Below are 27,521 nucleotides of genomic sequence, written 5' to 3'. Positions count from 1 at the left end.
CAGGCCCCGCCCAGCCCCTCTCGCGGGGCCGCGCGGGTTGTGAGGTGTCTGAGGTCGGCGCCTGCGCAGTTGCCCGCGGCGCGCGGGGCGGAGGCTTTATAACCACTTCGTAGCGGCTGGTCTGCTTCTGTCTCTGGGAGGGCTGCCGAGGCGGCGGCGGCTACGGCCGGGGCGCCGGCTGGGGGGGCGCTGAGGCGGGAGCTACGGCGGCGCTGGGCGCCCCTGGCTCCTTAGCCTCTGCCGGCCATGGGCTCCGAGAAGGACTCCGAGTCGCCGCGCTCCACCTCGCTCCATGCGGCCGCCCCCGACCCTAAGTGCCGCAGCGGTGGCCGGCGCCGGCGCCTCACCTTCCACAGCGTCTTCTCTGCCTCGGCCCGCGGCCGCCGCGCCCGGACCAAGCCTCAGGCCGAACCGCCGCCCCCGGCCGCGCCGCCGCCGCCTGCCCCGGCCCCAGTTGAAGCTCAGGCCCCGCCGATGGAAGCTCTGCCTTCGGAGCCCGCTGCCGAGGCTGAGGCGGAGGCCGTGGCTGCCGGGCCCGAGGAGGACGAGGCGGCGGAGGGCGGCGGCGCGGAGGAGGTGGAGTGCCCGCTGTGCCTAGTGCGCCTACCGCCCGAGAGGGCCCCGCGCCTCCTCAGCTGCCCGCATCGCTCGTGCCGGGACTGCCTCCGCCACTACCTGCGCCTGGAGATCAGCGAGAGCCGCGTGCCCATCAGCTGCCCCGAGTGCAGTGAGCGGCTCAACCCACACGACATCCGTCTGCTGCTGGCCGACCCGCCGCTCATGCACAAGTATGAAGAGTTCATGCTGCGCCGGTACCTGGCCTCGGACCCGGACTGCCGCTGGTGTCCGGCCCCTGACTGCGGGTGAGCGCGGGGGCGTGGCCGCGGGGGTCGTCCGGGGTCCAGCGGGTGTCACCCACCTTGAGGGGGGAGATGAGGATGCCCAGCAGGAGGTAGAAGAGGGACGGTCATGAGTAACCGATCCTCGGACCAGCCTTCCAACCCGCCTGGTGGCACTCAGCATCCTATACCTACTTGGGAGCTTGTGGTGGCGGATGTGCGTTAAGAGAAGGGAACTGTCCATTAAATCAGTCAGCAGGGTTTTTGTTTTGTTTTGTTTCTTTTGCCTAGGTAGGGAGAGGTGTGTGCGTGTGTGTGTTATCGTAATGATAGAGAAGGGATATTTGTTACAGGAGAGAGAATGAAAATGCCCTACCGAAGGGGCCGCGCTTCCGAGGGGTGTGTCCATGTGGCTAGGGGCGCACTTAAGCAGCAGCGTTGCAGAAGGCGTGTTCCTCTCAACCGCTACTGAAAGTTGAGATGCAGATGATGAGAGAAGGCAGGCAGCTCACTAACAGCTCTAGGAGCACCCTGGGCAGTGCGTGCTGTGCTAAGGCATCGGCAGGCACCCTGTGGTTCTTAACATGCTGCCTGGACAGACTTTCTGACAAGGAAAATCATTAGGGCTCTGAGGCGGTGTGTACCCAGTTGATCTGGTGGGAGGAAATGTGTTTGCCTACCCTTTCAGTCTTGAAATCTGTGTGACAGTCTTTTTAATGTCCTGTGTATGCTTGATTTCAAGGGTCAGTGAGTTAAAATACTCTTCAAAGCAGGAATTACTGATTTCTCTATCTGAAGCTTTCAGTGGAGGTCCCTCGCCCCCTCTTTTTAAAAACAAAACTTGGTTGTCTCTTATCATTCCAATCTATGAATGGTCAGATGCAGCCAAGAAGGGGCTCTTCAGTGTGATGGGGAGTCAGACTGCCATTACCTGTTCTGTGACCTTGGACAGATTAATTATACTCGTGTGTGTCATGTTTTGGGGGCAGAAGGTTCTAGGGACTCCATGCAGCGCCTAGTGTAAAGGGAATGCTAGTAAACGGGTATATGAACCCTTGCTTCAAAGGATTTAAAGGCTTTTAATTGTAGCCCGTGTATCCAGGCTGAGCTGAGATTTCCATGATGCTGCCGTTTGTCTCCCTTCAGAAGGAACTGTGTAGTCAGAAGTGCCAGACTTGCTGAGAAGTGGGTGTGTTTAACCTCACTGAGACTGACTTTCTAAATTACGTGGAGATGTGGTCAAAGGTACCCAGATTGCTTTCACTTTCTGTTTATCGAATACCAGGAAGGGCCTTGTGGACACTTGAAAAACTCTGCTTGTGTCTGGTGACCTTACTGGCTTTTCAGAGCTTAATTTATAGAATATTCAAGTTTTGCTGATACTCTTTTTAGTCTATTTTCTGAACCAAAGGGATATTAGTTTAAGAAAGCACTTCCTGATTATTTGCATAATAGTGTATTAAGTCCTTTTTTTAGAAATAAGAGTTTGAATTTTAACAATGAAGTGTGACTTCCCTGATCATCTTTTTGGGAAAGCTCCCCAGTCTGTTTTTTTAAAGTCAACCTAAGTCTTCACTCACATCAGTATAAATGGACAGAAATTAATATAAAGGCTTGGTGACAAAAATAGAGAGAAACCATTAGTGGTTTAGAGTTATTAGACTTTCCTTAATTGAGCAGGATTTAGGGTAAGCTCATCCAGATTCTGAGTTTGTGTGTGTGGTTTTGTGTTCTATGTTTTGTTTTTGTTTGTTTGTTTTGAGATTCTGTCAGATTCTGTTTTAACTAGACCATAGCAATCATATGCACACTTTTGTCTGTGTATCTATGTGTTTAAGGAAAATAAAATTTAGGGAAAGAAAGCAAAAGGTACCTGTGTATTGATTTGATAGTTTTATAAATGAGGACAGTGGCATTTAGTGAAATTAAATACTTTGTTGGGTGACACAACAACAAACTGATAGGCAGTGAAACAAACCAGTGTTGGAACAGTCTTACTTCTAAGCCAATAATATTTTCAATTCAAGTATTGGCCTGTCATCACAGTCCCCATTTTGGGCATGTTCTAGGAAGTGTAGCTTGGGAACAACACTGAGGGTCAGGGATGATTCACCACAGTTTCTCTTATAGTGATATAGGTTCCTATAGTTAATAGACTTACCTGTTTTGTTTTCCTTATCTGACAGAAGCCTAATCCTGTCTTAAGACCTAAGAGGCTTAATTAATTAATGTTTATAAAGTGATTTTCAATAGAGGGTGGTTAGATACACAAAGAGTTGCTTTATAATTCATTTACTTTTCAAATAATAGTCTGAGTTCCCCATGAACAGTTATTCTGTCCCCTCTTCTTAATGCCAGAAAAAAAATAACTTGTGTTTGTGATATGCCTGGGAACCTGTGAAGACCAGAGGTCAGTTCTGGCTGACCAGTAAGGCTCAGGGTGCCTCCTGTCCCTGCCTTTACTGGGCTGAACTTCAAGAAAGTGCTACAACCTCTGACTTCTTTGGTTTTGAGAAAGTGTTTCTGTGTGTAGCCCTGGCTGTCCTAGAACTCACTCTGTAGCCCAGGCTGGCCTCAAACTTACAGAAATCTGCCTGCCTCAGCCACATGAGTATTGTGATTAAAGGTATGGCCCTCCATACCTGCTGCAGCCTCCATTTGGCTTTGTTGATGACCTTGAACTCTAACCCACCTACCTCTACCTGCTGAGTGGTGGACTGCAGACTGCTAATACTACCTCTGGTTTATACAGTGCTGGGAATTGAATCTAGTGCTTTGTGGATGCCAAGCAAGCTTTCTGCCTGCTGAACGATATTCCTAATCCTAACTTGGGTTTTCAGACAGTCTTACTTAACCAAGACTGTCTCAAACTCTTGATCCTCCTGTCTCCGCCTCCCCGATATTGGATTATATTTATGCACTACCATGTGTAGCTGTTTTTCTTTTTAATTTTCTTTTTCTTCCTTTCTTTGTTTCTTTTAACTATCTTATTCTTCTGGACCTGGCAAAAATCTTGTGTAAGCATTAGAAAAGAGGTCCTAACCTCATTTGTCTCTTCCTACGCCTGACTACGTTTATTGCCCACTCATCTGTCTTGGCAGCCAAGTCTTCCCATGTATGTAGTGTATATCTTCAGGCTAAGGGGTCATATAAGTGACCTCACAAACATGATCATTTTAAGAACACCATAAATTAAGAAATCTATTCTCTTTTAAATATTTGTGGGGCAGAACAGAGTTCTGATACTCCTTTTCTCATATGACTTTATCAAGGATAGAACCAATTTCTGTAGGAAAATACATACATTATTTGATATACCAAATACTGTAGTAACAAGTGTAATCTTAAAATATGTTTTCAAGTGAAATATATTAGCTTAAAATACAAATAGCTTTGTAGTGAATCTTCAAGGTATTATCTCAGTGATACAGTAAATTCACTTTAGCCACATGCAGATAGGTGGTGGAAGTATGATTTTGTAAAGGAGAAACCAGTTCAAAGAAGTTTAAATGTGGGGTTAATGCTTCCTAGCTAATAAGTAGTACAGTTGATCAGTTACCTTTTTGAGTCTGCCTAAGTGTCCTTTCAGAAACCCACAAACAATATAACTGTATTATTTTTCTCTCAGGTGTTCTATTGTCCATCTTTAATTTTCAGAATCTGTGGGAGGCTAAGGGTTGAGTAGAGTCATCAACAGAATTTCTTGTCACACAAGGGCAGGTCCTCAGAATACAAGAAGCACTAAGGCTATCTTGACCTAAATTCTGTTGCAGGTCCAGGCTCTGGCCTCTAATTGCTCCCTGCAGTCCCTACAGAGTTCTACTTCCCACGGATCCTCTCAGACAGTATCAGCTATTGACTTTCCCATACTACTGGTCTGGCCTATCTTATAAACAGGAAGCTTCTGTTCAGTTATATAGTACATTAATTTATAGATAGTTCATCTATGAGAGAAGAGCAAGCTCCCTGGATGAGAGATATTTCACAATCAGTAAGGATTTTTCTTTTGTTTGCTTGAGTAAGGGTTTCACAGTATACTCTTGCTAGCCTCAGACATGCAGCAGTCCTCTTGCCTCTGCCTCCTGGGCTCTGAGACTACAAGTGTACCTCATTGTGCACCATTGTGCCCAACTAGGACCTTTCCCTCCCGATCCTTCCTCAATATCTGGCCACTATTCGTTTGTTTGTGTTTGTTTTGATGCTAGGCACTGAACTGATGGTCTCAGTACGTGCTGGATAAGCAACTCTGCCAGTGAGTTACATCCCCACAGTCCTCAACCTTTTCTGTTAATCTGGCCCCTTACTTCCTGTTGTACAGCTTTCGCCTGAGTCCTTCTCAGCCTCTGTATACATTCACGTTCCAGCTCAGCTCAGTAAGGCTTCTTTCCCATATTTGCCAGAGTACTTATTCTTATCCGACCTGTAAGATAAGTTCTGGGTATACAATCACTTATTTGTTTTACGTGGTGACACATGCACTCCAAAGAAAGGCAGAGACAGGATTACTGCAAGGCTAGCCTTAAAGAAGTCCATACCTGGCAGACCAAAGTAGACAAAGCATTTGAAGCCTGAGTGCAGTGAGCAATATGCAGGGCATAAAAACAAGACCGCATCCAGAGGTTGGAGTCTGGCTCGCTGAGCAGTTACCATCCAAGTTCCCCAGTAGAGAAAACAACGTAGCAAGATCTTGTGAAAAATACGACTTTACCTATTTAATCTGTCCTCGTTTCAGGCCTCTTTATAGCTTCCAACTTCCCCATTATCTTTTTGTTCCTTTTGCTTTGAACTGGAGTCTCCTTATGCATTGTAGCCCACAGTGACCTCAGATGCAGACCCTCTTGCTTTGGCCTCTCAAGTGCTGGGATCACATGCATGTGACACTGTACCCTGCTAATTTCAACCAATTTTTTATTTTATTTTCTATTTTTTGTTTATATCAATGTTTTTCAAGGTATGTTATATATATTACTTAAAAATGTTTTGTGATCAGATGTGATGGAGAAATACTAGTTGAAATAAACTAAAACAAATAGTTTTTATTTTGTTTTTTGATTTGTTGTGGTTGTTTTGACTTTTAAGATATGTGGTCTTATGCAGCCCAGACTGGCCCCTACCTTCCTATGGAGCTCAGGCTGACCTTGCATTCCTGATCCTGAATGCTGGGATTATGTTGCATGTCACCACATCATTAAGTATGTTAATATGTACCATACATTTGCCCATACTAACATGCCATGTGGTATATGATATAACTTTGCAAATTATTAGTATTATAATAGTATAATGTATACCAAGGGTTATACATTTCTCCAACCATCCATGCTATCTTTTTTTTTTTTTTTTTTTTTTTTTTGTTCTTTTTTTTCGGAGCTGGGGACCGAACCCAGGGCCTTGCGCTTCCTAGGCAAGCGCTCTACCACTGAGCTAAATCCCCAACCCCATCCATGCTATCTTTAAGGCTTAACTATTTGCCATTTTATTTGTTTGTTCCAGACAGGGCCCCTTTATGTGGCTGTCTCTCAATTGAACTCACTCTGGAGAGCAGGCTGACCTCTAACTCACAGAGATCCACCTGCCTCTGCTTTTAGAGTGCTGCAGTTACAGGCACGCGCCACCACTGCCTCCTTATTTGCCGTTTTCTAGACTGCTTTAATTGCTGCCATTCTAGCTCACCTTCTGTTAGGGTCTCAAACAGTGACTGTTGCTGTTGCTGTTGGAGTAAAAACCAGCTCCTGTGGAGTAGGCTATCGTATTCTGTGTGCTTGTTCCTTTATTCCTGAAGCCTTCAGTCTTCCTCTTTATAAACTTGAGCTCTTAGAGAAGATGGACAATTAACAGATGGGTTTTAGCTGTAACAGAATAAATGCCAAGGAAGCTCCTAGGTATCTTAACTGTAAAAACATTAAGTTTTGCATAAAACTGTCAAGAAAGACCTTGAAAAGAAAGTGGTATTTGATCATAGCGTTTGAGACTATGAGTAGAATCACATGCCTGGCTTCAGAGTCTGGCTCAGTCAACTTCTAACCACATTATTGGGATCTTGAGTGAAAAGTAGACCAAGTCCAAGTTAATAGACACAGCTAAACTGTACAGATTGAGGGGCGAGGAGAACTGTTGGTTTCGCTTGCTTTTTCTTTTGGTTCTGGACATTGAACCCAAATGTCTAGATTTGCTATGAGCAAGTGTCCTACCACTGAGCCACATTCTCTCCTCCAGCCCTCTTCTCCCTTCCCATCTCCATTTGACCTTACATGTATTTTACACTGCTCTTAAATTCACCCTCCTCCTATCTCAGCATTCAGAGTGCTCTTGCTCAGTCTCTCTCTCTCCCTCCCTCCTTCCCCACTCCCTTGCCTCCTCTCTCTTCTCTCCCTCCTCTCTCCCTCCCCCGCCCCCTCTCTTTAGTTGAAAGAACTTAAGCAGAGTAATGCTTCTGGAATGATTAGTGAGTTGGTGTAAGGAATGGGAGTCCAGATGTGGAGGCCTTTACAGTTGTCTGGCTTAGGACTAGGTATGAAATGGGACAAGAAAAAGGAAATAGTAAGGACGTGGGTTTTCTAACCCCTTGTATTTATATTTATTTATTTTATGTGTATGGGTATCTTACCTGCACGTATATATGTTCACCAAGTGCATTCTTAGTGCCTGATGAGATTAGAAGAGGGCATCAGATCCCCTAGAACTAGAGTTACATTTGGTTGTGAGCCACCATGTGAATGCTGGGAATCAAACCAGGGTCCTCTATGAGAATAGCAAGGCTCAATCACTGAGCCATCTCCCTAACCCATGCTTATCTCCTTTAAAGAACCTTAGGGTCCATTTGTAAATAGATAATATTGTTAACTTACAAGACTTAAGGACTGAAGTACAGACATAAGAACACATTTCTTGGGTTGGGGATTTAGCTCAGTGGTAGAGCGCTTGCCCAGCAAGCACAAGGCCCTGGGTTCGGTCCTCAGCTCAAAAAAAAGAATGAAGAACACATTTCTTTAATTACGGGAATCTGTTGAGGCATAATTAAAATTATACTAATAGGATATTTTTTCCAGGCCTGAAATTAAGATAGCCTGCCACACTGATGTTTCTGAATTTTATTGATTTAGCAATAAAAGTTGTGTGAACTTCAGGGAGAGCATTCTGTGCTTGAGGCTGCATGTAACTTCTTATGCCCTACTTTAAGCTTCAGGTTAAACTAAACGTCAGAGTAGGAAAAAAGGAAAAGGAACAGGAACCCTATGGTCAGGGAAGATGAAGTGCATGAATGAGCTTTTATTCCAGCTAGGGAATTTTCCCTTAAGCCTTACCCTTAAGATGAATTTTTATAAACTTGCAGGATCAAATTATACAGCATGATATATAAAAAGCCAACCATACACGGTTAGGATGAAAATGGCCAGGAGAAGAGCTAGAGTGCCCTGGGGAAAGCCAAAGAACCAAAGCTAAAGGGGGTCCTTGTCATGTGCCCACCACAGGTGTGTTGAGCAGGAGTCCAGTGTGGTGGGAGAGACAGACACACGCACAGGCTGTAATGTGCTGTTAGCACTGCACTGCACAAACAGGCCCCTGTCTGCCTGGAGAGCTTACAGATTTACAGAGAAGATGACATTTGAGCTGGTTCTTTTTGGTTTTGGTTTTGGTTTCAAGACAGGGTTTCTCTTTGTAACTACAGCCCTGGCGTTCCTAGGACTCACTTTGTAGACCAGTCTAGCCTGGAACTCATGAGATACATCTCCTTTGCCTCTCAATTGCTGGAATTAAAGGCTTGTACCACCACACCCAACTTGAGTTGGTTTTTAAATGGCTATTTACCAGAAAGAAGAAAGGAAAGACATCGCTGGAAGGGGGTTGGGAGGAGAAGGCAAAGGCTTTCAGTGCAAAGTTATGAATTCAGTTTTAGACTGTGGCGCTCTACCTGAAGGCAGAAGGCTGTTCTACCTCCATTAGAGGGAGAGAAGTAAGGTTTGGAGATGCTTAAGTTCGTCTGTGTCATGCAGCATGAATCAGCACAGAGTAGGTACCCAAAACAGGAATTCTAAGTCTTATGTCCTGAGTAAGTCTGTGTCACAGTGATAGACTGCTGAAGAGTCATCGGGATTGGGGGTTATTTTACGTCCTTGGAACTGAATTCTACTAAAGTTGGTTTCCCATTGTTTGCTGTGCCAGTCTGTGGCCTCTGTGCTGCTGCTTCATTGTCATGCCTTGAAAGTGAGGACTGTCTGCTCACTACCCAGTGAAAGGATGCCAAATCTGTCAAAATAAAGAAAAACGGGTAACGTGAAATCTGAAACTGCAGCACATACTTTTACACTCTGGTCACATAGACAGGGAACAGGCAGAGGATGAAGCAGCCCATGCCCAGGTTTGACAGTGAAAGAATTGAAGGGGTCAGGGGGGATAAAAGAAATGTTGAGGCTGGAGGACTTGACTTAGTAGTGGAATATGTGATTACAAAGTGCTGGGTTCAATCCCTAGCACCCTTACATACACACACACACACACACACACACACACACACACACACACACACACACACACACACACAGAGGGGAGAGGGGAGAGAGAGAGAGAGAGAGAGAGAGAGAATGAATAAGCACTTGAACTGTGTGAGGTAGGAATGTGTTAGGAAGTTTTAAGGCCTCCCCATTGGTGGTATTCTTACCTTATAGTTTTCGAACTTAGCAATTACTTTTCAGAAGCCATCTATACCTTTTCTTTTTTTTTTTTTTTTTTTTTTTTTTTGGTTCTTTTTTTTTTTTGGAGCTGGGGACCAGACCAGGGCCTTGCGCTTCCTAGGTAAGCGCTCTACCACTGAGCTAAATCCCCAGCCCCCATCTATACCTTTTCATTTAACACAAAATAGCAAGCAAGTCATTTTCTTTCTGAGATACATTGTTTGGTAGCTGTTTTTCCTGCTAGCTGGGGTAAACATGCTCAGAACTCCCACAGTGGATCACTGTATTTACAGTTGGCCTAGTCTCGCTGTGTTCTGTCTGAGAATAGTAAAGAAGCATATTATGTGACAGGAGGTGTATACACTGTCATTTATGTCTGTAGCGTAATTTCAACTCAATCCGAGTATTTAAACTGCTATAATGAACATCTTGTATATATTAATAGGAAAGCTTACTAGCACTTACATAAGTTGTTTGAGACTTTGAATATTGGAGAAAAGTGTGAACTAGACAGCAAAACAGATAGCAAGAAACCTGCAATCACCAGTGTGTTTGAGGGCTGGTGAGATGACGCAGCAGTTAAGAGCTCAGACTGCTCTTCCAGAGATCTGAGTTCAATTCCCAGCACCCACGTCAGGTGGCTCACACCTGCCTGTAACTCCCAACTCCAGAGGATCTGACACTCTGACCTCCACAGGCTCATGCCCACACATCTGTTCATAATTAGAAATAAAAACATCATTTTAAAACTATTTGTTTCTCTAAAATACTTTTTAAATTTAATTAGGTTTACAGTGCCTGGGGTTTTGAACTCAGGGCCTTGCACTTATTAGGCAAATGCTGCACCACATCCTGGCCCCTTAATTTTAAGCGAATGCCCACTTGTAAGGGCAACGTGAGCATTTTTTTTTTTTTGACAATGTTAAGAGTTCATTAAAAATGCCAGTAGTTTTAAATATATTGGGTTATTTATGGGGACTAACAGAACTTGTAAGGATGACTGCTGCTCGTGCCAGTGTCTGCAATCCCACCTTTAGCATACCTCAGCAGAGGGGAGGGAGACGTGATTTCACTGTGTTGATTAAAGGTTAGTAGGAAGGTTGTGTAAGCTGTTAAGGAAGAACGCAGTAGGGAGCGAGTGGTTGGTTAGGAGTGTGGGCTCCTCTTTCAGAGGACCCACATGATATCCTATGACGACCATAACTCCAGTTCCAGGGATCTGATGCCCTCTTCTGTCTTCCATGGGCACCAGGCATGACATGGTGCATATACATACATGCAGACGAAACATCCATACATATAAAAATAAATTGTAAAAAAGAAAACAAAGAAGGTATTAAAAGGTATAGAATTAAATTAGAAAAGGAAAAAAAAACTAAAAGCAAGGGGTTCAAGTAATGACCAAGCAGTCAAGAGCATGTGCTGTTCTTGCACAGAACCCAAGTTCAGTTCCTGCACCCACGTTGGGTCGTTCATGGCTGCCTAGAATTCCACTGCAGAGAGTCCAGTGGCCTTTTCTTGTCTCTGTGCACTGTGCTCATTTGCACATACCCCCCCACAGCATATATGTAATTAAAAATAAAAATAAGTCTAGGGTCTAGAGAGACAGCTTAGTAATTAGGAGTACTTGTCTTCCATAAGACCCAGGTTCAGTTCTCTGCACCCGTGTGGTGACTCACAGCTGACTGATAACTTCAGTTGCAGCGTGATCCAATACCCACTCTGGTCTCCTCAGGCACCAGACACATCCTTGGTGCACATATGTAACATTGCAGTCAGACCCTCAGACACATAAATAAAAATAATAAATCTTTTAAAAACAAAGAAAGACAACCAAGAATGAGCTTTCAGTAAACTGTAAGTCTGTGGAAAACGATTGTTTCAGGCCAGGAACACTGTGGCTCTTAAAATGGAAGAGCATACATGCTTCTGTTCTTGCTGTAGCTCTTTATTTTTACAACTGCTCTGACTTCTCATGTAAACAAGTTCAAGTCTCTCTAAATATAGTACACCATTGAAAGGAAGTTGTTGTCTCCCCTGAAGCGCGTAACCTGATTGAATGTGCTAGGAATCTAGGCTGCCTTAGGAAATGCATTGCTTCTTCACCAGAAGGGTGAGTACAGTGAGTGTACCTGGGGTGTGTGTCCTTGTGTCATAGGTAGTGGTACCAACAGCGTAAGCCGATGGATAGTACAGTCTTTGTCAGCTCAGTCTTAGCACACTTCTCTCTTCTTTCTCCTTACCCAGCTATGCTGTCATTGCCTATGGCTGCGCCAGCTGCCCAAAGCTGACCTGTGAGAGGGAGGGCTGCCAGACTGAGTTCTGCTACCACTGCAAGCAGATATGGCATCCAAACCAGACCTGCGACATGGCCCGTCAACAGAGGGCTCAGACGCTACGAGTTCGGACCAAGCACACTTCGGGCCTCAGTTACGGGCAAGAATCTGGACCAGGTATAAGCTGGCACTGTCTCAGTGCCTCCTTGTTTGGTATCTATAATGTGAGTCTTCAAAACTAAAAGAGATCATCTTACCCATGCATCCTTAAGATCAGAGAGCAGAAAAATATCTGATTCTTCTGAATAACTGAGACTGCAGACACATTCTCTGGCTTGGTTGAACCTCTAAGTATGCATCTGCTAAGCTGCTTCCTGTTGACCGTGATAGGTAGTTAGTCCTAGCTGTGTGGCATTGGGACACAACAAAGTGGAATTCTCAAGCTGCTGTCTTAATCTGCGTCTCAGCTTGGAGAGCACTGTGGTTTGTTTGGTTTTTTTGTTGTTGTTTTTTTTTTTTTTTCCATAAGGGGCAGAGAAACATTTAATTAGCGTTAAGCGTGTCCTGCTTGCCATCTAGCTTGAAGTATATCATGGCTTTTGAAGTAGGGCACAGATTTAAGAAAGGAAATGAATACTAGTATAAGTTAATGATTAACCTGAGAGGGGAAATGTCAGTCACTTTCCAGTTATGATGGTGTAGAGCAGTCTTTAAGGTGTCAACCTCTTTTATATTTTTTTAAATATTTATTTACTATGTATACATCATACAGCTTTCCGCCTGCATGCATGCCTGGAGGCCAGAAGATGACATCAGATCTCATCACAGATGGTTGTGAGCCACCATGTGGTTGCTGGGATTTGAACTCAGGACCTCTGGAAGAGCAGACAATGCTCTTAACCACTGAGCCATCTCTCCAGCCCCTCAGCCTCTTTTAGATGTCCTTTGTCTTACTGATGTCATTTGAGCAAGTTAGTAGGATAGAAATTATGCCATTAGCTTTTTTCTAGCACAATAGAATCCCTAGAATTGTCACTTTGACAAGATAGTTGGTAAATTCCTGGGAAAATTACCTGGTGCATACTATACAGTTACTCGGTTGGGATTTGATTTTTAACTTTGAAAGTGTTACTGGAAGGGATTTGTTAACAGCAAAAGTTAGCTTCCTAAAGAGCCACTGAAACTAGCAGAGAAGAAACCTATCACAGAAGAAAAAAGCCTGCTGCATAAACTTGTAAAATTTGTTTCATTCCAGAGAGCAAATACAGACAGCCTCATTGAATAAAACATCATCAAAGATGCAAGGGGCGGGGACCACTGTCAGAACTTAAAGCTGACCAGGCTGCAGGATTTTCTTGCTCTAATGGCCTGATTGGCTGGTAGAAGTTCCATTTGCCTCGGAACCATCAGTCTCTGCCGGAGGCTCCCTGCCCAAATGTGACTTGAGTGCTATATGAGATGCTAGTTATCGGAATAGGCAGCTGAACATGAAACGGGATCCATTTTACAAAAATTTCTGAGTCTGGGTGTGCAGCGCAGGTGTTAGAGACCCACTTAGGATCGATCTCCAGACCACATAATCAGCCATGCTGACATGGCCTGGAATCCCAATGCTTGAAGCTAAAGGCAGAGGGATCCTAAATTGGGAATCACCCTGAGCAATTTCAAGCCAGCCTGAGATAAGTGAGACCCTGTCCCCAAAACACACAAACACAGCAAGAGATCTCAGATAGCCAGCCTTCCAGTAAAGTGTTAAACAATTTGGAATCGTTCAGGCAAAATCTCCTGACTGCCTTGTTCTCATTTCTCACATACACTCTTAGGAATAATAAAGTCAGACTACATTTAACTGGGGGTTTATCTCCGTCCCTACCTGGCAGATGACATCAAGCCGTGCCCACGATGCAGTGCTTACATTATCAAGATGAACGACGGCAGCTGTAATCACATGACCTGTGCAGTATGTGGCTGTGAGTTCTGCTGGCTCTGCATGAAGGAGATCTCTGACTTGCATTACCTCAGGTGGGTGGCACATGTGCCCACTGACTTTGTCACTCTATTCCCTTGCTCATTTAGGAAAAGAGACACCAAAGAACCACAGTTGGTCTCATTTAAAGAATGAGAAAACAGCAAAGTTCCTTGGAAGCAGCACACCTGGTGGTCTGGCCGGCAGGCTCGGTGACTGTCTTCATTACCTTGCTTTGTACCTGTGCATGGCCTTTACGGCGATCCACAGTCTGGTTTTAGTCTACCTTTCCAATCACTGCTGTACCAGACAATCTGAGTTCACTTGTTCACTGTGTCTCTTGCCGCCATATTTGTTCATGGTACCTTATTGTCCGTAGTTACTGTCTGACCACTTCAGCTTCCCAGTGTCCCCCTTTATCTCTCCTTTTTTAGTTCTTGGTGGGTTTGTTTGGATTTACTTATTTTTTTCTTTTGTGTGTGATACACTTGTGTGTGCCACCCATACATGCAGAGTCAGAGGACAACTTGGAGTCAGTCCTTTTCATCCTTCATGTGAACTCTAGGGGTTGAGCTTAAGTCATTAATGCTTGCACTGAACTGTCTTGCCACCCCTTATCCCCTTTTTTTGAGACGAGATCTCACTGTGTAGCCCTGGCCCAGAACTACCTATGTAGACCAGGCCTCACTCAAAGAGGTTTGCCTGCTTCTGCCTCCTGTTTAAAGGGCCTTTGTGTGGTTTCTGAAACAGGTTGTCTGGTTTGGGCTTAACTTGACATCCTCCTGATTCGGCTTTCCCAGTCAGAAATGTGCTGCTAAGCTGGTTTGCAGAGTTCCTACTTACCCTTGAAAAACAGCTTAAATGCACCTCATCCACCAGGCTTCCCATTTCCCCTGCGAGTGTTGCTGCTTCTTAGTACTCACAGTCACAGGAGATCTCATTACTATGATCTTCTTACAGTTCCTCCATCCAGGAGGATTTTCTAAAGAATAGAGTGAATGTTACATTATTACCCTAAAGGTGTTAACATTTATGGACATTGTTGTGTAGCATTGTGTTGTTCCAGTTTAGTGAAAATTTAAATGCTTATATGTAACAGATGTTGACTAGAAAGGCAGAGGACCAAATAAGACAGGGTTTCTCCTTGGTATAGTCCTGCTAGACTTACCACATAGAGGAGGGAGCACAAAGGAATGAGGTGGAATGAGGGTCAGACACAGAAGGGCTAGGAGTCAAAGTAACCAACACTCTCAGTAGCACACTGATAGAAAAGACGTGGTGAGTCTCTAACTCTGTGCACAAGAATGTGGCCTGTGTGTGTTAGGTATTGGAGGGACATGGGCCATGAAACGGCAGAATCTGTGTCGTGAGCTGCAGGACCCAGCCCATTGGGCAGATGTCAGGTGCAGACCTGTGCAGGATCTTAGGTAGTGCTGCTCAGGGTGTCGGGTCAGTGTGGGTAATGTGTCAGACAGAAAGGAAAGAATTCCAGTTTCGGAGGTCTGCCTTCACCCAAAAACCTGAGAAGCCCAGAACCCCTTGTCCTTTGCTCCCCCTTGTCTAAGAGATCTGTTTCTGTTGCCTCCTGTCACATAGTCACTCCTATTGAGAGGATGGTGGTTGTTCCTGTCAAGCCTCTGGTGACAGTAACTGTGTTTGTGACGCTGCCATTAACTTGAGCACGTTTTCTCTGTAGTCCCTCTGGCTGTACATTCTGGGGCAAGAAACCATGGAGCCGCAAAAAGAAGATTCTTTGGCAGTTGGGCACACTGATTGGTGCTCCGGTGGGGATCTCACTCATCGCTGGCATTGCCATTCCCGCCATGGTCATTGGCATCCCCGTGTACGTGGGGAGGAAGGTAAGACAGGCCTTCTGTGCCTGCCCCAGCTTTGGCTTTGTTGGCAACAGTGTGAAAGGAAAGAAAGTTTCAGGGCTGTGTGAAAACCAGCTGGTGTGTAGATAAAAATAACTTTAATTTCTTAAATGGATTTTTATAAACCCCCGTGAGATCTGAAAGCTCTTATTAACATCCTGGACCTGGTTTGCCTCAGTGACTCAGGGTGAAATCCCCTTGAGCTGCTTTTTCTTTTCTTGGATTAACTTTTCCTATACTCATTTATATTTTCCAGGTCTGGGTTAGGTTAAAATTTGAGAAAGAGCCCTCTTTGGGTGGAGGGTATGTTTTAATATAGCTTGCAATTGAGCATTTGTCCTTTTTTTCCCTGGCAAAATACTGATGTCCTGACCTGCTGACCTGGATTTTCTTTTTATTCTTAGATTCACAGCAGGTATGAGGGAAGGAAAACCTCCAAGCACAAGAGGAATTTGGCCATCACAGGAGGAGTGACCTTGTCAGTCATCGCATCCCCAGTCATCGCTGCTGTTAGCGTTGGTGAGCTAGCGACCTCCGCTCCTCTGTTAGTGTACTGTAGCAGGTCAGCCGGCTGGCCAGGGGCTGCACTGTGGAGACACCTACGCTCTGGGCCGACTTTACTTCCGAAGTTAACTCTGTGTGTTCATATAGGTGGCATGGAGGCAGGGGCACTTGTGAACGCAAAAGTGCAGTTGGAAGTAGAGGTCAGCCTTGGGGCCATCTCAGGAGCCATCCACCTAGTTTTTAAAACAGGGCAGGGTCTCTTCCAGGCCAGGATCCTGCCAAATGGCTAGCCAGCCAGCCTCGGGGATCCACCTGTGCCTGCCTTTCCAGCTCCAGATAATAACTGTGCACTAGCACTCCCTTCATGGGGTTGAAATCGTGTCTGCATGCCTCAGTTTACCAGCTGAGCCATTTCCCCAGCCTGGAAATTCGTCTTACTAGACACTGTTACGACTGCATTATCAGGATGTGCCTCAGACTAGGGCCAGCAGCTCAGTCTGTCACACAGAAAGGCTGCATTAATGAAAATTAACACTGACTCTCAGTTTTCCTACTTTTCTTCTGTTTGTCAAAGTATTCACACACGCACAAGACACTGATGCTTCACAGCCTCCTGGGTTACGGTAAGAGAATTTATTTTAGGAAAATTTAGCCCGTAATCCTAGCACTCAGGAGATGAAGAGTTTAATCAGGAGTTCAAAGCCACCCTCAGCATGTCAAGACCAAACTGAGCTACATGAAAGAAACCCTGTCTCACAAACAAAAGTAAGAAAGAAAAGGTGAATTGGAAATCATCTTAGGAGTTTATCATTTGTCAGCCGTGATGCTGAGTGTCTCACATGTGAATCTATGTAGCTTTCACAAGTGCCACAGAGACAGCACAGTTAGAAATAAAAAGGTACAGTCTGTATGGATGCCGCTAAGGGCAAGTCACTGGGACATGCATGAAGCCAGGCAGACTTCTTGCTTGTTTGTTTTATTGTTTCTAAATTTATTTTGATGAGCATTGTTTTGTCTGCATTGCATGTGTCTGTCTGAGGGCGTCAGATCCCCTGGAACTGGAGTTACAAACAGTTGTGATGGGAATTGAAGCCACGTCCTCTAGAAGAGCAACCAGTGCTTCTAATTGACTGCTGATCCATCTCTCCAGCCCCAAATCCAGGCAGTCTTTCTTCTTAGCGTGTAACAGCCGAGCTGCTCTGCCACACGCAGCAGTGTGACTAGAGAATTCAGTCTGAGGGATACTTGACTCACAGTCCTTACAGTCATTCATCCCATGTCTGTTTTTATGTGTGGGCTTTATTACCTGTGTGCCTGGTGCCCCTGGAAGTCAGAGGATGTCATTAGATCCTCTGGAACCGGAGTTAGACAGTTGCAGGCTGCCGTGGGTGCTGAGAATCAAACCTAGGTCAGTGCTTTTAACCACTGAGTGATCTCTCCAGCCTTCAGGCTTTGATTCTTGATTGGTTCTCAGCTTAGCACTTCAACAGTGAAAGGAGTAGTATAAAATCAACATACATTGGACACGTTGGATTCTACATGTATATTTTCTTTATCACTGGGAGGGTTCTATGACAGCCAGCCAATGGATTGAAGTCAAGACACCCAGACTTTTGTGACTGTCTGGTATGTTATACAGACGGCCTCTTGACATGGCTCACTTGGTTTGCCTTTGGCCCTCGTGACTTGCTTGTGCCCAGTCTGGGAGGGAGAATCAGGACAATTGTAGCCTATTGACCTGATGACATGTTTCCATCTCTCTCCCCAGGTATTGGTGTCCCCATTATGCTGGCGTATGTTTATGGGGTTGTGCCCATTTCTCTCTGCCGTGGAGGTGGCTGTGGAGTTAGCACAGCCAATGGAAAGGGGGTAAAAATTGAATTTGATGAAGATGATGGTCCAATCACAGGTAAAGGAAGGACTTTTATTTCCATTTGAATCTATGGAACGAAAGATAAAAGTCAGTAGAATTGAACACATATTTACAGAGAGGTTGTCATTGGATTTCTTTATAATGAGCTTTGTGGGGGGTAAAGTATTTTTAGCCTTTGGTTTCTTGGTTCCAGAATTACCAGGTTAATTCCTGTTACTTGCCTATGTATGGCAGATACGAGCCAGTAGGACTTCAAGTAAGTGATGTGCTAGTGGTGTGTGTGGTGATCAGAAAGCTCGGCCTCAGGCTGCACTGTCAGTGTCAGAGGACTTTATACAACTGTTATCTTGCTTGCTGTTTACAGCAGCTCTCTGAAGAGGGAGAGCCAGGGCTGGTACCCCATCTCAGGAGGAACTGCCTTCAGCTTGTGTTTCCGTAGCAAGGACTTCTGCAGCCCTGAGATGAGAGCAGGTCTTCTAACTCCTACCTGAACACTGTCTTCACCTACTTGCAACGCACGTTTCTGAAGCTTCGTAGTAGAAGCTGCCCAGGAGTAATCATATGTTAAAGGGCCTGGGACACTTCCTTACACTCCTATCACTGGGGTGGTGAGGCAGGGGAGCTTGTGTTCAAGGCCAGTCTGGGCCACAGGGAGAGCCTGACTCAAAGTAGAAAGAGAAAAACAAGTCAAGTGTGATAGTTCACATCTGTAATCCTAGCACTTAGTGAGACTGGCTGATATACAAGGCCAGCCTGGGCTAAGTACTAAATTCAGGACAGCCTAGACTATAGAATGAGACCCTGCCTCGTTTTTTTTCTTTTTCTTTTTTTTTTTTTAAAACCCACTAAGGTAGATAAAAATATCTGCTATAGACTGATACAGAAATAATAGTGCACTTGCAGTAAATGTGGTGTGACTTAAGAGACCCTGGGCAGTCATTTAATTCCAATCTGAAATAAGGGCTACCAATCACTCAGTTATTGAGAAGATTAACTACAGATGCTAGCCTGGTGTCCGTTGTCTCACAGCAGCTGCTTGTTAAGTGAATATTGTGGTACTTTTCAGCATGGAAATCCTCCACTCTGAAGAGTCTGCAGGAAATGCCTACCAACCTCTTTGTATGTTATGTGTTTCAAATGGAGATGTTTGTTTCTACCCACAGTGGCAGATGCCTGGCGAGCCCTCAAAAACCCCAGTATTGGAGAAAGCAGCATCGAGGGCCTGACTAGTGTGCTGAGCACCAGCGGAAGCCCTACAGACGGGCTCAGCGTCATGCAGGGGCCCTACAGCGAAACAGCCAGCTTTGCTGCCCTTTCAGGGGGCACGCTGAGTGGTGGCATTCTCTCCAGTGGCAAGGGAAAATACAGCCGGTAAGTAAAGAGGAGGTCTGTAACAGCAGTTGGAATTATTGTGAGAGAGCACACACTGAGCCATGTCTTTATACCAGGGATGGCCCATTTTTTTTTTCCTTTTTAAATCTTTTTTTTTTTTTTAATTTGTTTATTTAATGTATATGAGTACACTATCGCTGTCTTCAGACACACACTAGAAGAGGGCATCAGATCCCATTACAGATGGTTGTGAGCCACCATGTGGTTGCTGGGAATTGAACTCAGGACCTCTGGAAGAGCAGTCAGTGCTCTTACCCACTGAGCCATCTCTCCAGCCCGAGGGATGGCCCATTTTTATTTAATCATCAGTGGTATTTTTTTTTCAAAGTTTACAAATTCTTTGCATCATAGTGACTTCCACTTAAAGAATAATGTTGACTTTCTCTTCCTGCTGCATCATTACACTGCTGCTCTAGGAAGCAAGAAGAATGGAAGGCACTGTTAGGCTGGTCGTTGGCTTTATGCCGTATCACACTGACTCCCCGCTGCTGTTCACTTCACGACTTCCTATTCCCACTGGAGAGAGCAGGAAAATCAGTTCTACGAATTTGTGTTAAGGGTACCTAAAGCCTTGTCAATAAAAATAACTGGTTTACTTGCATTTTGCTGATGTGACCTACCATAATGCCATAATTACATGTGTGTGTGTGTGTGTGTGTGTGTGTGTGTGTGTGTGTGTGTGTGTGTGTGTGTTTTCAAAGATGGGTAACTGGCATTAGATGAGAAGCAGTTGAGTTCAGGGTGGGAAGAGCAGTCTCATGGAGCACAGCAGAGCCAGGAGGAAAGGGAGGTAGATCCGTGTTTTCAGGTACCCGGGGGGCTTCCAGCTAAGCAAAGGATTAGTACTTGGGGACTGACTGGCAGCAGCCTCTGCTGGTTTCAGTGTGGAGGAAGCTGTAGGAAGCCCCCAGAGAGGACACTGCTTCCCAAACCCTGCGCTGCTGGTCCTAGGAGGTCAGGGTGAGACCAGATGGCTATTTGGCTGTAAAAAAGTTGCAGTGGCAGATGGCAGATGGCGAGATCCTTCACCTTGTGTCCTTTGTTCACCTGGGAGCCTCTTAGAATAGATTTTAGGAGCATATTTCCAGAATTAATAACTTAGGCTGTCCTGGGATGGGACCTAAGGGTGGTCTATGTTTAGAAAAGGCTCCCCAGATGATTCTAGTGTAGCCACTGGCATGAACCAGCCGCTGGCAGCCACCAAGGAGGTGGCCTGGTAGGCTTTGAGAAAGGCTGTGCCCACTGAGTGACGTGTGACAGAGCTGAAGCTGGGACACAGGCCCGAGTGCACCCCCCCCCTTGCCCTCGTTTTCCTAGTGTGGGGCAGAGACCGGCAGCAGGATGGAGCTGCTGCTGACCTAGCTGCGTCTTCTGACTGGTGTCCCTTGCTAACGGGTCCTGCCCCACATGCTAGAGTGTTTACTGCTGTGCTCCCCTAAAGCCAGCTCCCCTGAATGAGCCGCAGACATAGTTGGAGCGTGACTGTGACTTGCTGAGACTGCAGTGCAGCCAGCAGCCGCTGCATCCTGTGAAAGCCTTTCCTTTATGGGAAGTGAGTGAGTCAGATGGGCTCGACTGGGAAACCCATTATGAGGAAATGAAGTGCAGAACAAAACAGTTTTGGACCAGAAAGGAAGCAGTTAGGGGTTCCCAGTCTTGAAACCCCATTAGGAAAGTGCTGTTGACAAGGGAGGAGGTTGGCTCCTGTATGCCCTTCATTCTTACAGCCTGGAGCTAACCCGATTACTAAGTGTGTGAGCTCTTCCTCTGTGTCCCAGGTAGGAAGGGCAAAGTGAATGAGGTGTGAGCTTTTCCTGGCTGGCGCTCACGGTGCAGGCAGAGTGGGGAGGGTGCGAGCTGGTGCAGAAGGTTGGGCACTCAGCTGGAAGGGAATAAGAGGAAATGGTAGTCCCTTGTTGTTAAAGACCTGGCATGAGTTTTTCAGGCAGAGGAAGAGACACTTTTGAGAGAGGGCATAGCATCCACAGAGCCATGGAAGGGTAGGGTGTAAACTTGGCGGAGGGTCTGTGGTGTTGGACTTAGGAACCTGAGTGGGCTGCAGATCAGGAAGCCACAGACGCCTGTCGGCAGGGAGGGAGGGAGGGAGGAGCCAGGAGTCGGAGTTTTAGGATGGTTGGCTCTTCGCCTGCTCTGGAACGCTACTTGACTTGAATGTAGGGGCTGCTGGACAGGAGCCCAGTGTTGATTATTTAGTCAGGATTTACATTAAGCAGCAGCCCTGGGGACAGACAGGAGGGACAATCTCAGTCGATGTGGAAGAGGACTGTGCGGCTTGTATCTGAGCTGGTCGGCAGTTGGAGATGATCCAGCAGATTACCAGTTCTCAAGAGAATAATGAAGAGCTGTGTACCAGGAAACGAGCCGTCAGAACACCGCGTCTCATAATGACTTGAGCGTCTCCTCTTTACACAGGTTAGAAGTTCAAGCCGATGTCCAAAAGGAAATTTTCCCCAAAGACACAGCCAGCCTTGGTGCAATTAGTGACAGCGCAAGCACTCGTGCTATGGCCGGTTCCATAATCAGCTCCTACAACCCACAGGACAGGTATGTGGCAGTCAGAGCCCCATCTGGCCCTGCGTGCCATCTAGTGGGAGATGCGGTGTGCTGCTGAACCCTCGAGCGAGCGTCTCTGTCTGTGGTGCGGAGTGCTCACCTCCTGACTCCTGTTAGCATTCCACTCTAGAGATTCCCTCCCTCCCTCCTCTCTCCCCTCACTGTCTCTTCCCACCTCTTCTGCCTTCTTTTTTCTAGTTGTTGTAACTGTACCTGTTCACATGTAACTGGTGTTAGCTAATGCCTGGGTCTGGGGCTCCTGTTGCCCGATGCTGGATCTTGTTTCCATAGTCTGCCTCACTTGGAGCATTGTGTCTGGCCTGTGTGATGGCTCCTCCATACTGCAGGAGGGAGGTCTCTGACTTGTGGCACACTTGCAAAAGCTGCCACGTCGCTTTCACATTTCCATTCCGAGTGAGATAAGGTGAGGCGCTCAGTTGATTCTGGAAGCTGTGTGTTCGCTATAAATGAGTATGTACGTATGTGCACCTGCAGGCCAGCAGAGGGCGTCAGACCCCATTACAGATGGTTGTGAGCCACCATGTGGTTGCTGGGAATTGAACTCAAGACCTCTGGAAGAACAGCCAGTGCTCTTAACCGCTGAGCCATCTCTCCAGCCCCTCCGGAAACACTTTGGATGTTCTAAGAAGAGTTTTTAGGAGTATATGAACGTGCGTGCATGCATGCGTGTAGAAAGGGGGAAAGTGAGAAATGAGTGCTCTGGTCTACCTGGACCCACTTCTTCTAACTACTTAAGCCAGAACCCACAAGCAGATATAATATAATATAATATAATATAATATAATATAAATATAATATAATATAATATAATATAATATAACCTATGCGTGACTCTCAGCACAGCGAATTTTGTTCCCACAGAGAGTGCAATAATATGGAAATCCAAGTGGACATTGAAGCCAAACCAAGTCACTATCAGTTGGTGAGTGGCAGCAGCACAGAGGACTCGCTCCATGTCCATGCTCAGGTGGCAGAGAATGAAGAAGAGGGTAATGGTGGCGGTGCTGGCGGTGGCAGTGGTGGCAGTGAAGACGATCCCCCTTACAAACACCAAAGCTGTGAACAGAAAGACTGCCTGGCCAGCAAGGCTTGGGACATCAGCCTGGCGCAGCCTGAAAGCATCCGCAGTGACCTGGAGAGCTCTGACACGCAGTCGGATGATGTGCCGGACATCACCTCAGACGAGTGTGGCTCACCCCGCTCCCACACTGCGGCCTGCCCCTCCACCCCCCGAGTCCACGGTGCACCGAGCCCAAGTGCCCACAAGAGCCTCGCTGCTCCAGCCGAGGGCCAGACTGTCTTGAAGCCGGAAGAGTGTGAAGTGGAGTGAAGGCCCCGCTCTGAGAAGCACACTTGTTGTAACTGCATCTTTTGGAATCTTTTTTGGGGGAGGGTGGGGATTTATGTATTTTGTTTCAAAGATTCTCTGGTCAGGGTTCCCCCAGGGAAGTTCTGAGAAATTTGCAATTTCTTACCAGATAAAAAATGAAATTTGCCTCTAGTATCCCTCCCCCATCCTCTTGTTTTTAGTTTTAATTTATTGGCTAAACTGATGTTGGCAATCTGTGAGGTGTGTCAGAGAATGTACATATGTATGTGTGTATATTGTATGTATGCTAACATTATTGATGACACATTTTAATAAAGAATTCTGTGGTAACTGACCTCATGTCACTGTCCTTGGCTTGGGTAGTTCTGCAGAGCCAAGTGTTTATTGGAAGAGTAGTCTGTCTGTCTGTCTGTGAGAGGCCTGCAGTTTAACCCAGGGAAGAAGGGTTTTACTCCATCCAGCTGCAGTGGAGTCCAACCTGTAGAGCAGCGACTCCTCGTGACAGGGAGCAAAACCAGGCTTGCTGTAGACTGGTCAGGCCGAGTCTCTACATAGGGAGGAGGTGCCTTTTTGCCCTCCAGAGACAATTCTGCAGTTCTGCTGTTGGAGCCAGATTCATACCCACCACTCTATGGTCAGTGTTGCGGGCAGAGTCTGCGGAGGGGGCTTGGTGAGCCCTGCAGGTCACACGGTAGGGAGCAGAGTATCCTTTCTTGTCCAACTGGGGCTGAAACCCCAAACCTTGTGTTCTACCCCTGAGCTGTATCCCAGCCCCAGGAGCCAGTCCTGACTGGAGGAAGAGAGATTTCTGCCAGATCACCAGGCTATAACATAAGTGTTGGCTGTGCTCTCAGGTGCACACTCCCTGCTGCAAAAGCCGTGCTCAAGTTTGCCAGCCTAGTTTTAAGAAAGGCTAAGAAATGAGGCCTCCGGTGAGAGCAGAGAGGGCCATGCCACCGAACCCTCCCTGTGCGACTAAGTGTGTGATCTTACACACTTAGCAGAGGTGAGCTGTTAGTGCTAGGAATTTGGGCAGTGTCAAGAACAAGGTCCTTGGGGTGGCGGGTGTAGTTCACCAGAGGATGCTTGGCTAGCGTGTGCAAGGCCCTGGGTTCAATCCCTGTACTATAATGACAGGAGTGATAATAATGTCTTTAGGGATGAAAGCTCTTACAGAGAACTGCAGGGAAAGTGGTCAAGAGACTGAGACTCCTGATGTGGCCGCAACAACTTCCTTTGTGACTGTCAGTTACTTTCCCACTCCCCCATCTTGCCCAATCCTTAAGCCAGAATCACGCAGCTTGTTTATCGCCTTAGCACTGGGCCCAGGGGAAAACTGAAAGCATCTTTGTCTGAGGACCAGCTGCCTTTCTGTTTCTATCCACAGGTTTACCTGCTGCCTTGTGCAGTAAAGGATGGGGCGTCCAGACAGCAGCCACTGGGGAAGATCTTCTCAGCCTCCACAGGCTACCTTGTATTTCCTTGCACGCTGGAACAGGAAATGCTGATAATGGATTTGGCATCTCAGTAAGAAAGTGTTCTAGAGATGTCCCTGTGCGACTAGACTAAAGGAACCTGTTGGGGGGAAAGGCAGACAGTCCGGAGACCCCTGAAATGCAGACGATCCCCACTCAAGATTTGCAATTCTTCTAAAGCCTCATCAAAAAACACTTAACTTGGATAAAATCAAAGGCAGTCTGTCAGAGTGCGTGGTCTAGAGTCAAACCTGTAGTCTTTATCTGGGCTGAGGTAATGCTACGGAACTGGGCGGGCTACTCTCTCGTGTCTGTTTAAAAGGCCCATGTTTCTAGCAAGGAACAAAGTCAAGGAGACTGGGTATCTTGATACTGAAACGCAGACCTTTTGAAGTTCCCAGGCTTTAAAAGCTGAGAAGGCTCGTTAGCACCATCTGGAGGAAGAAATGGGTAATGCTCTCCCTCATTGAGCATTCGGTCACTGAAAGGCCTAGGCCACTGTAGCTATGGAATGTAGCAATGAGTGGAGCACACGGTTTCCATCCTCACTGAGTTTACACTCCAGTGAGAGGAGACAGACGCCACCCGCATGAGGAGAGGTATGTTCCTGGGAGAGAGTGGCAGGCAGGGCAGTATTTTAGCTTTCCAGCACTGTGACAAAATATCTGAGATTTCACCTGAGAAGGAAAAAATGGCCGTGGTCCTGTGGCTCTGTTGCTATTGGGCCTGCATTGAAGCAGAACATCATGGTGGGGATGGGGTAGGATAACATGGTGGAAAAAGCTACTCAGCTCATGGCAGCCAGGAACCATGAAGGGATGTGGTCGCAATATCCCACTCAAGGGCATGTGTCTGATGACCTAATTTCCTCCAACTGGGCCTTCTTTCTTAGTCTCCACCGCCTTCCAACACCACCATGACAGCTAGGGACCAAGCCTTTGACAGACAGTCCAAGCCCAAACTACAGTAGGGAGTACAATCCTCTGGCGAAGACCTGACTGGGGAGAAGGGGGCAGAGGAAAACCACAGCTGAAGACAGAGTACAGCGCAGCGTCTGTGAATGAAACACTGCGGGTCAAGTCGGGGAGCAGAGCTGCTTAAAAGGCAAGATTGTACGTGCCTCGGAGCAGCCTGGAAGAAGAGGGCAGGAGGAGATGCACTCAAGCCAGTGTAGGGGTGTGTGCGGCCAGCTTTCATGGGGCACATCTGGTCCCTGACATGAAATGAGGCTTTGGGCTTGGCGTATGTCCCTAATACTCATCTTAAACTGCAGAGGCCAGCAAGCTGGGAACATCGTGTCGTCCTTGAAGCCAGGGCTCTGTGTGCAACTCATCCTGCCAGTGAGATGTGCAAATGCAGTGTAGACAGAAGTGACCAACGGGGAGACTTCCTTGAGTTTCTTTGGCTAACGCTCTGCAAAATGGCCTCAGCTCAGATTGCTCCTCAGTGGTCCAGGGTCAGCAGTAGCTTTTGGGGTGTGGAAGGGCAGCCCCAGCCATGGGCAGCGGTTTGGTGTGTGTTCTTAGAGCCAGCTGGCTCCTTGTCTCTATGGTGATGTAGCAGCTCCCATGCATGTGAGGATAATGTGGGAACCTAGAAACACAGTCTCCAGCCACTCAGGGCTTTCAACTCTTCTGTGAGCACTTGGTTTGCCTGCATTGAACCGTTTCTACTTAAAATTGGTAGAGTTTTGGGTTTGTTTGGTTTTTTTTTCCCCTGTCACTTCTGTTGTTCTACCAGAAATAGTAACAACACAAACCTTAGCTCAGTCATGACTAAGTTGGGTTTGAAGGAAATGAAGCTGTCATAGTTTTGGGATATGGTAAAGTCCAGTCACCTGCCATGCAAGACCAAGTATCTGCAGGGAAAGGCCAGCACATAAGGAATGAGGTTGGGTGACAGAGTGGGAAAATGAGGGCTTCCAGACACATACAGTAGAGCCCTAAACTTTTTCCCTTATAGCCACAAGTCTGACATATCTGAAACAAAATGGGGTCAGGCCAGGTTTCCTGTAATGACCCTGAAATGAGAAGAGGGAATATTCCCTCAGATCTGGGTAAATCCATCAACCGCTGTCTCTACAAAGGACCTCCCAGCACAGAAGCAGCACTCCTGATTCCCTTGTGTGGAGACCCTGGGGTCACCACCTCGGAAGAGAATGCCCATCCCCACACCCCAGCTACTCCCCCTCGTTACCTCCACAGCAGAGCCGGGTCAGGGTCCCTGCCTCTGGAAGAAGGTGCAAGCATCAGACGGAGAGATCGCAGCACTGGGACCCTCCGTGGTTCTCCTGAGAAACCTGGCAATGTGTGGATTTGACTCTTAACGCTGTCACCAAGATGAGAGAATGAAAATTTTGTTCTTGTTGGTCGAATTGGTCAGCATGGACAAAGACACTCTGGATCCAGTCTGGTTCCTGACTTTGGCAGCTAAGAATGGTTCTCAGCTGAGTGGCCGGATAAAACTGAGTCTTCAAGGTGGCCTACACTCAGAAATTGAGATGCCTAAAATTCCTTAGTCTAGTTGGAAGAATCAAAAGCACAAAGGTAGAAATGTTGACTATAGACCATGTGTGTGACTTTAGTATTTTTTTTTTTTTTTTTTTTTTTTTTTTTTTAGCTGAGGATCGAACCCAGGGGCTTGCGCCAGGCAAGCGCTCTACCACTGAGCTAAATCCCAACCCCAGTATTTTTTTTTTTTTTTGAGACAGGTTATATAGGTGAAG

General features: G+C 46.5%; 1 protein-coding gene across 1 annotated transcript; it reads left to right on the top strand.

Annotated features, from left to right (window-relative positions):
• On the top strand, window positions 1–23,655 carry Rnf19b (ring finger protein 19B). Its single transcript, XM_032897395.1, has 9 exons — window positions 1–863; window positions 11,759–11,964; window positions 13,668–13,809; window positions 15,450–15,612; window positions 16,032–16,146; window positions 17,900–18,040; window positions 19,168–19,375; window positions 21,830–21,961; window positions 22,853–23,655. Exons 1-9 carry the CDS (start codon window positions 247–249, stop codon window positions 23,319–23,321), a joined length of 2,193 nt encoding a protein of 730 aa, XP_032753286.1. The 5' UTR covers window positions 1–246; the 3' UTR covers window positions 23,322–23,655.
• The last annotated feature ends 3,866 nt before the right edge of the window (window positions 23,656–27,521 follow it).

Source organism: Rattus rattus, chromosome 1 (assembly GCF_011064425.1).
Source record: "Rattus rattus isolate New Zealand chromosome 1, Rrattus_CSIRO_v1, whole genome shotgun sequence".
Taxonomy (NCBI): Eukaryota; Metazoa; Chordata; class Mammalia; order Rodentia; family Muridae; genus Rattus; species Rattus rattus.
The sequence above is the reverse complement of the archived record's forward strand: the minus strand, read 5'-3'. Positions and strand labels throughout refer to the sequence as shown.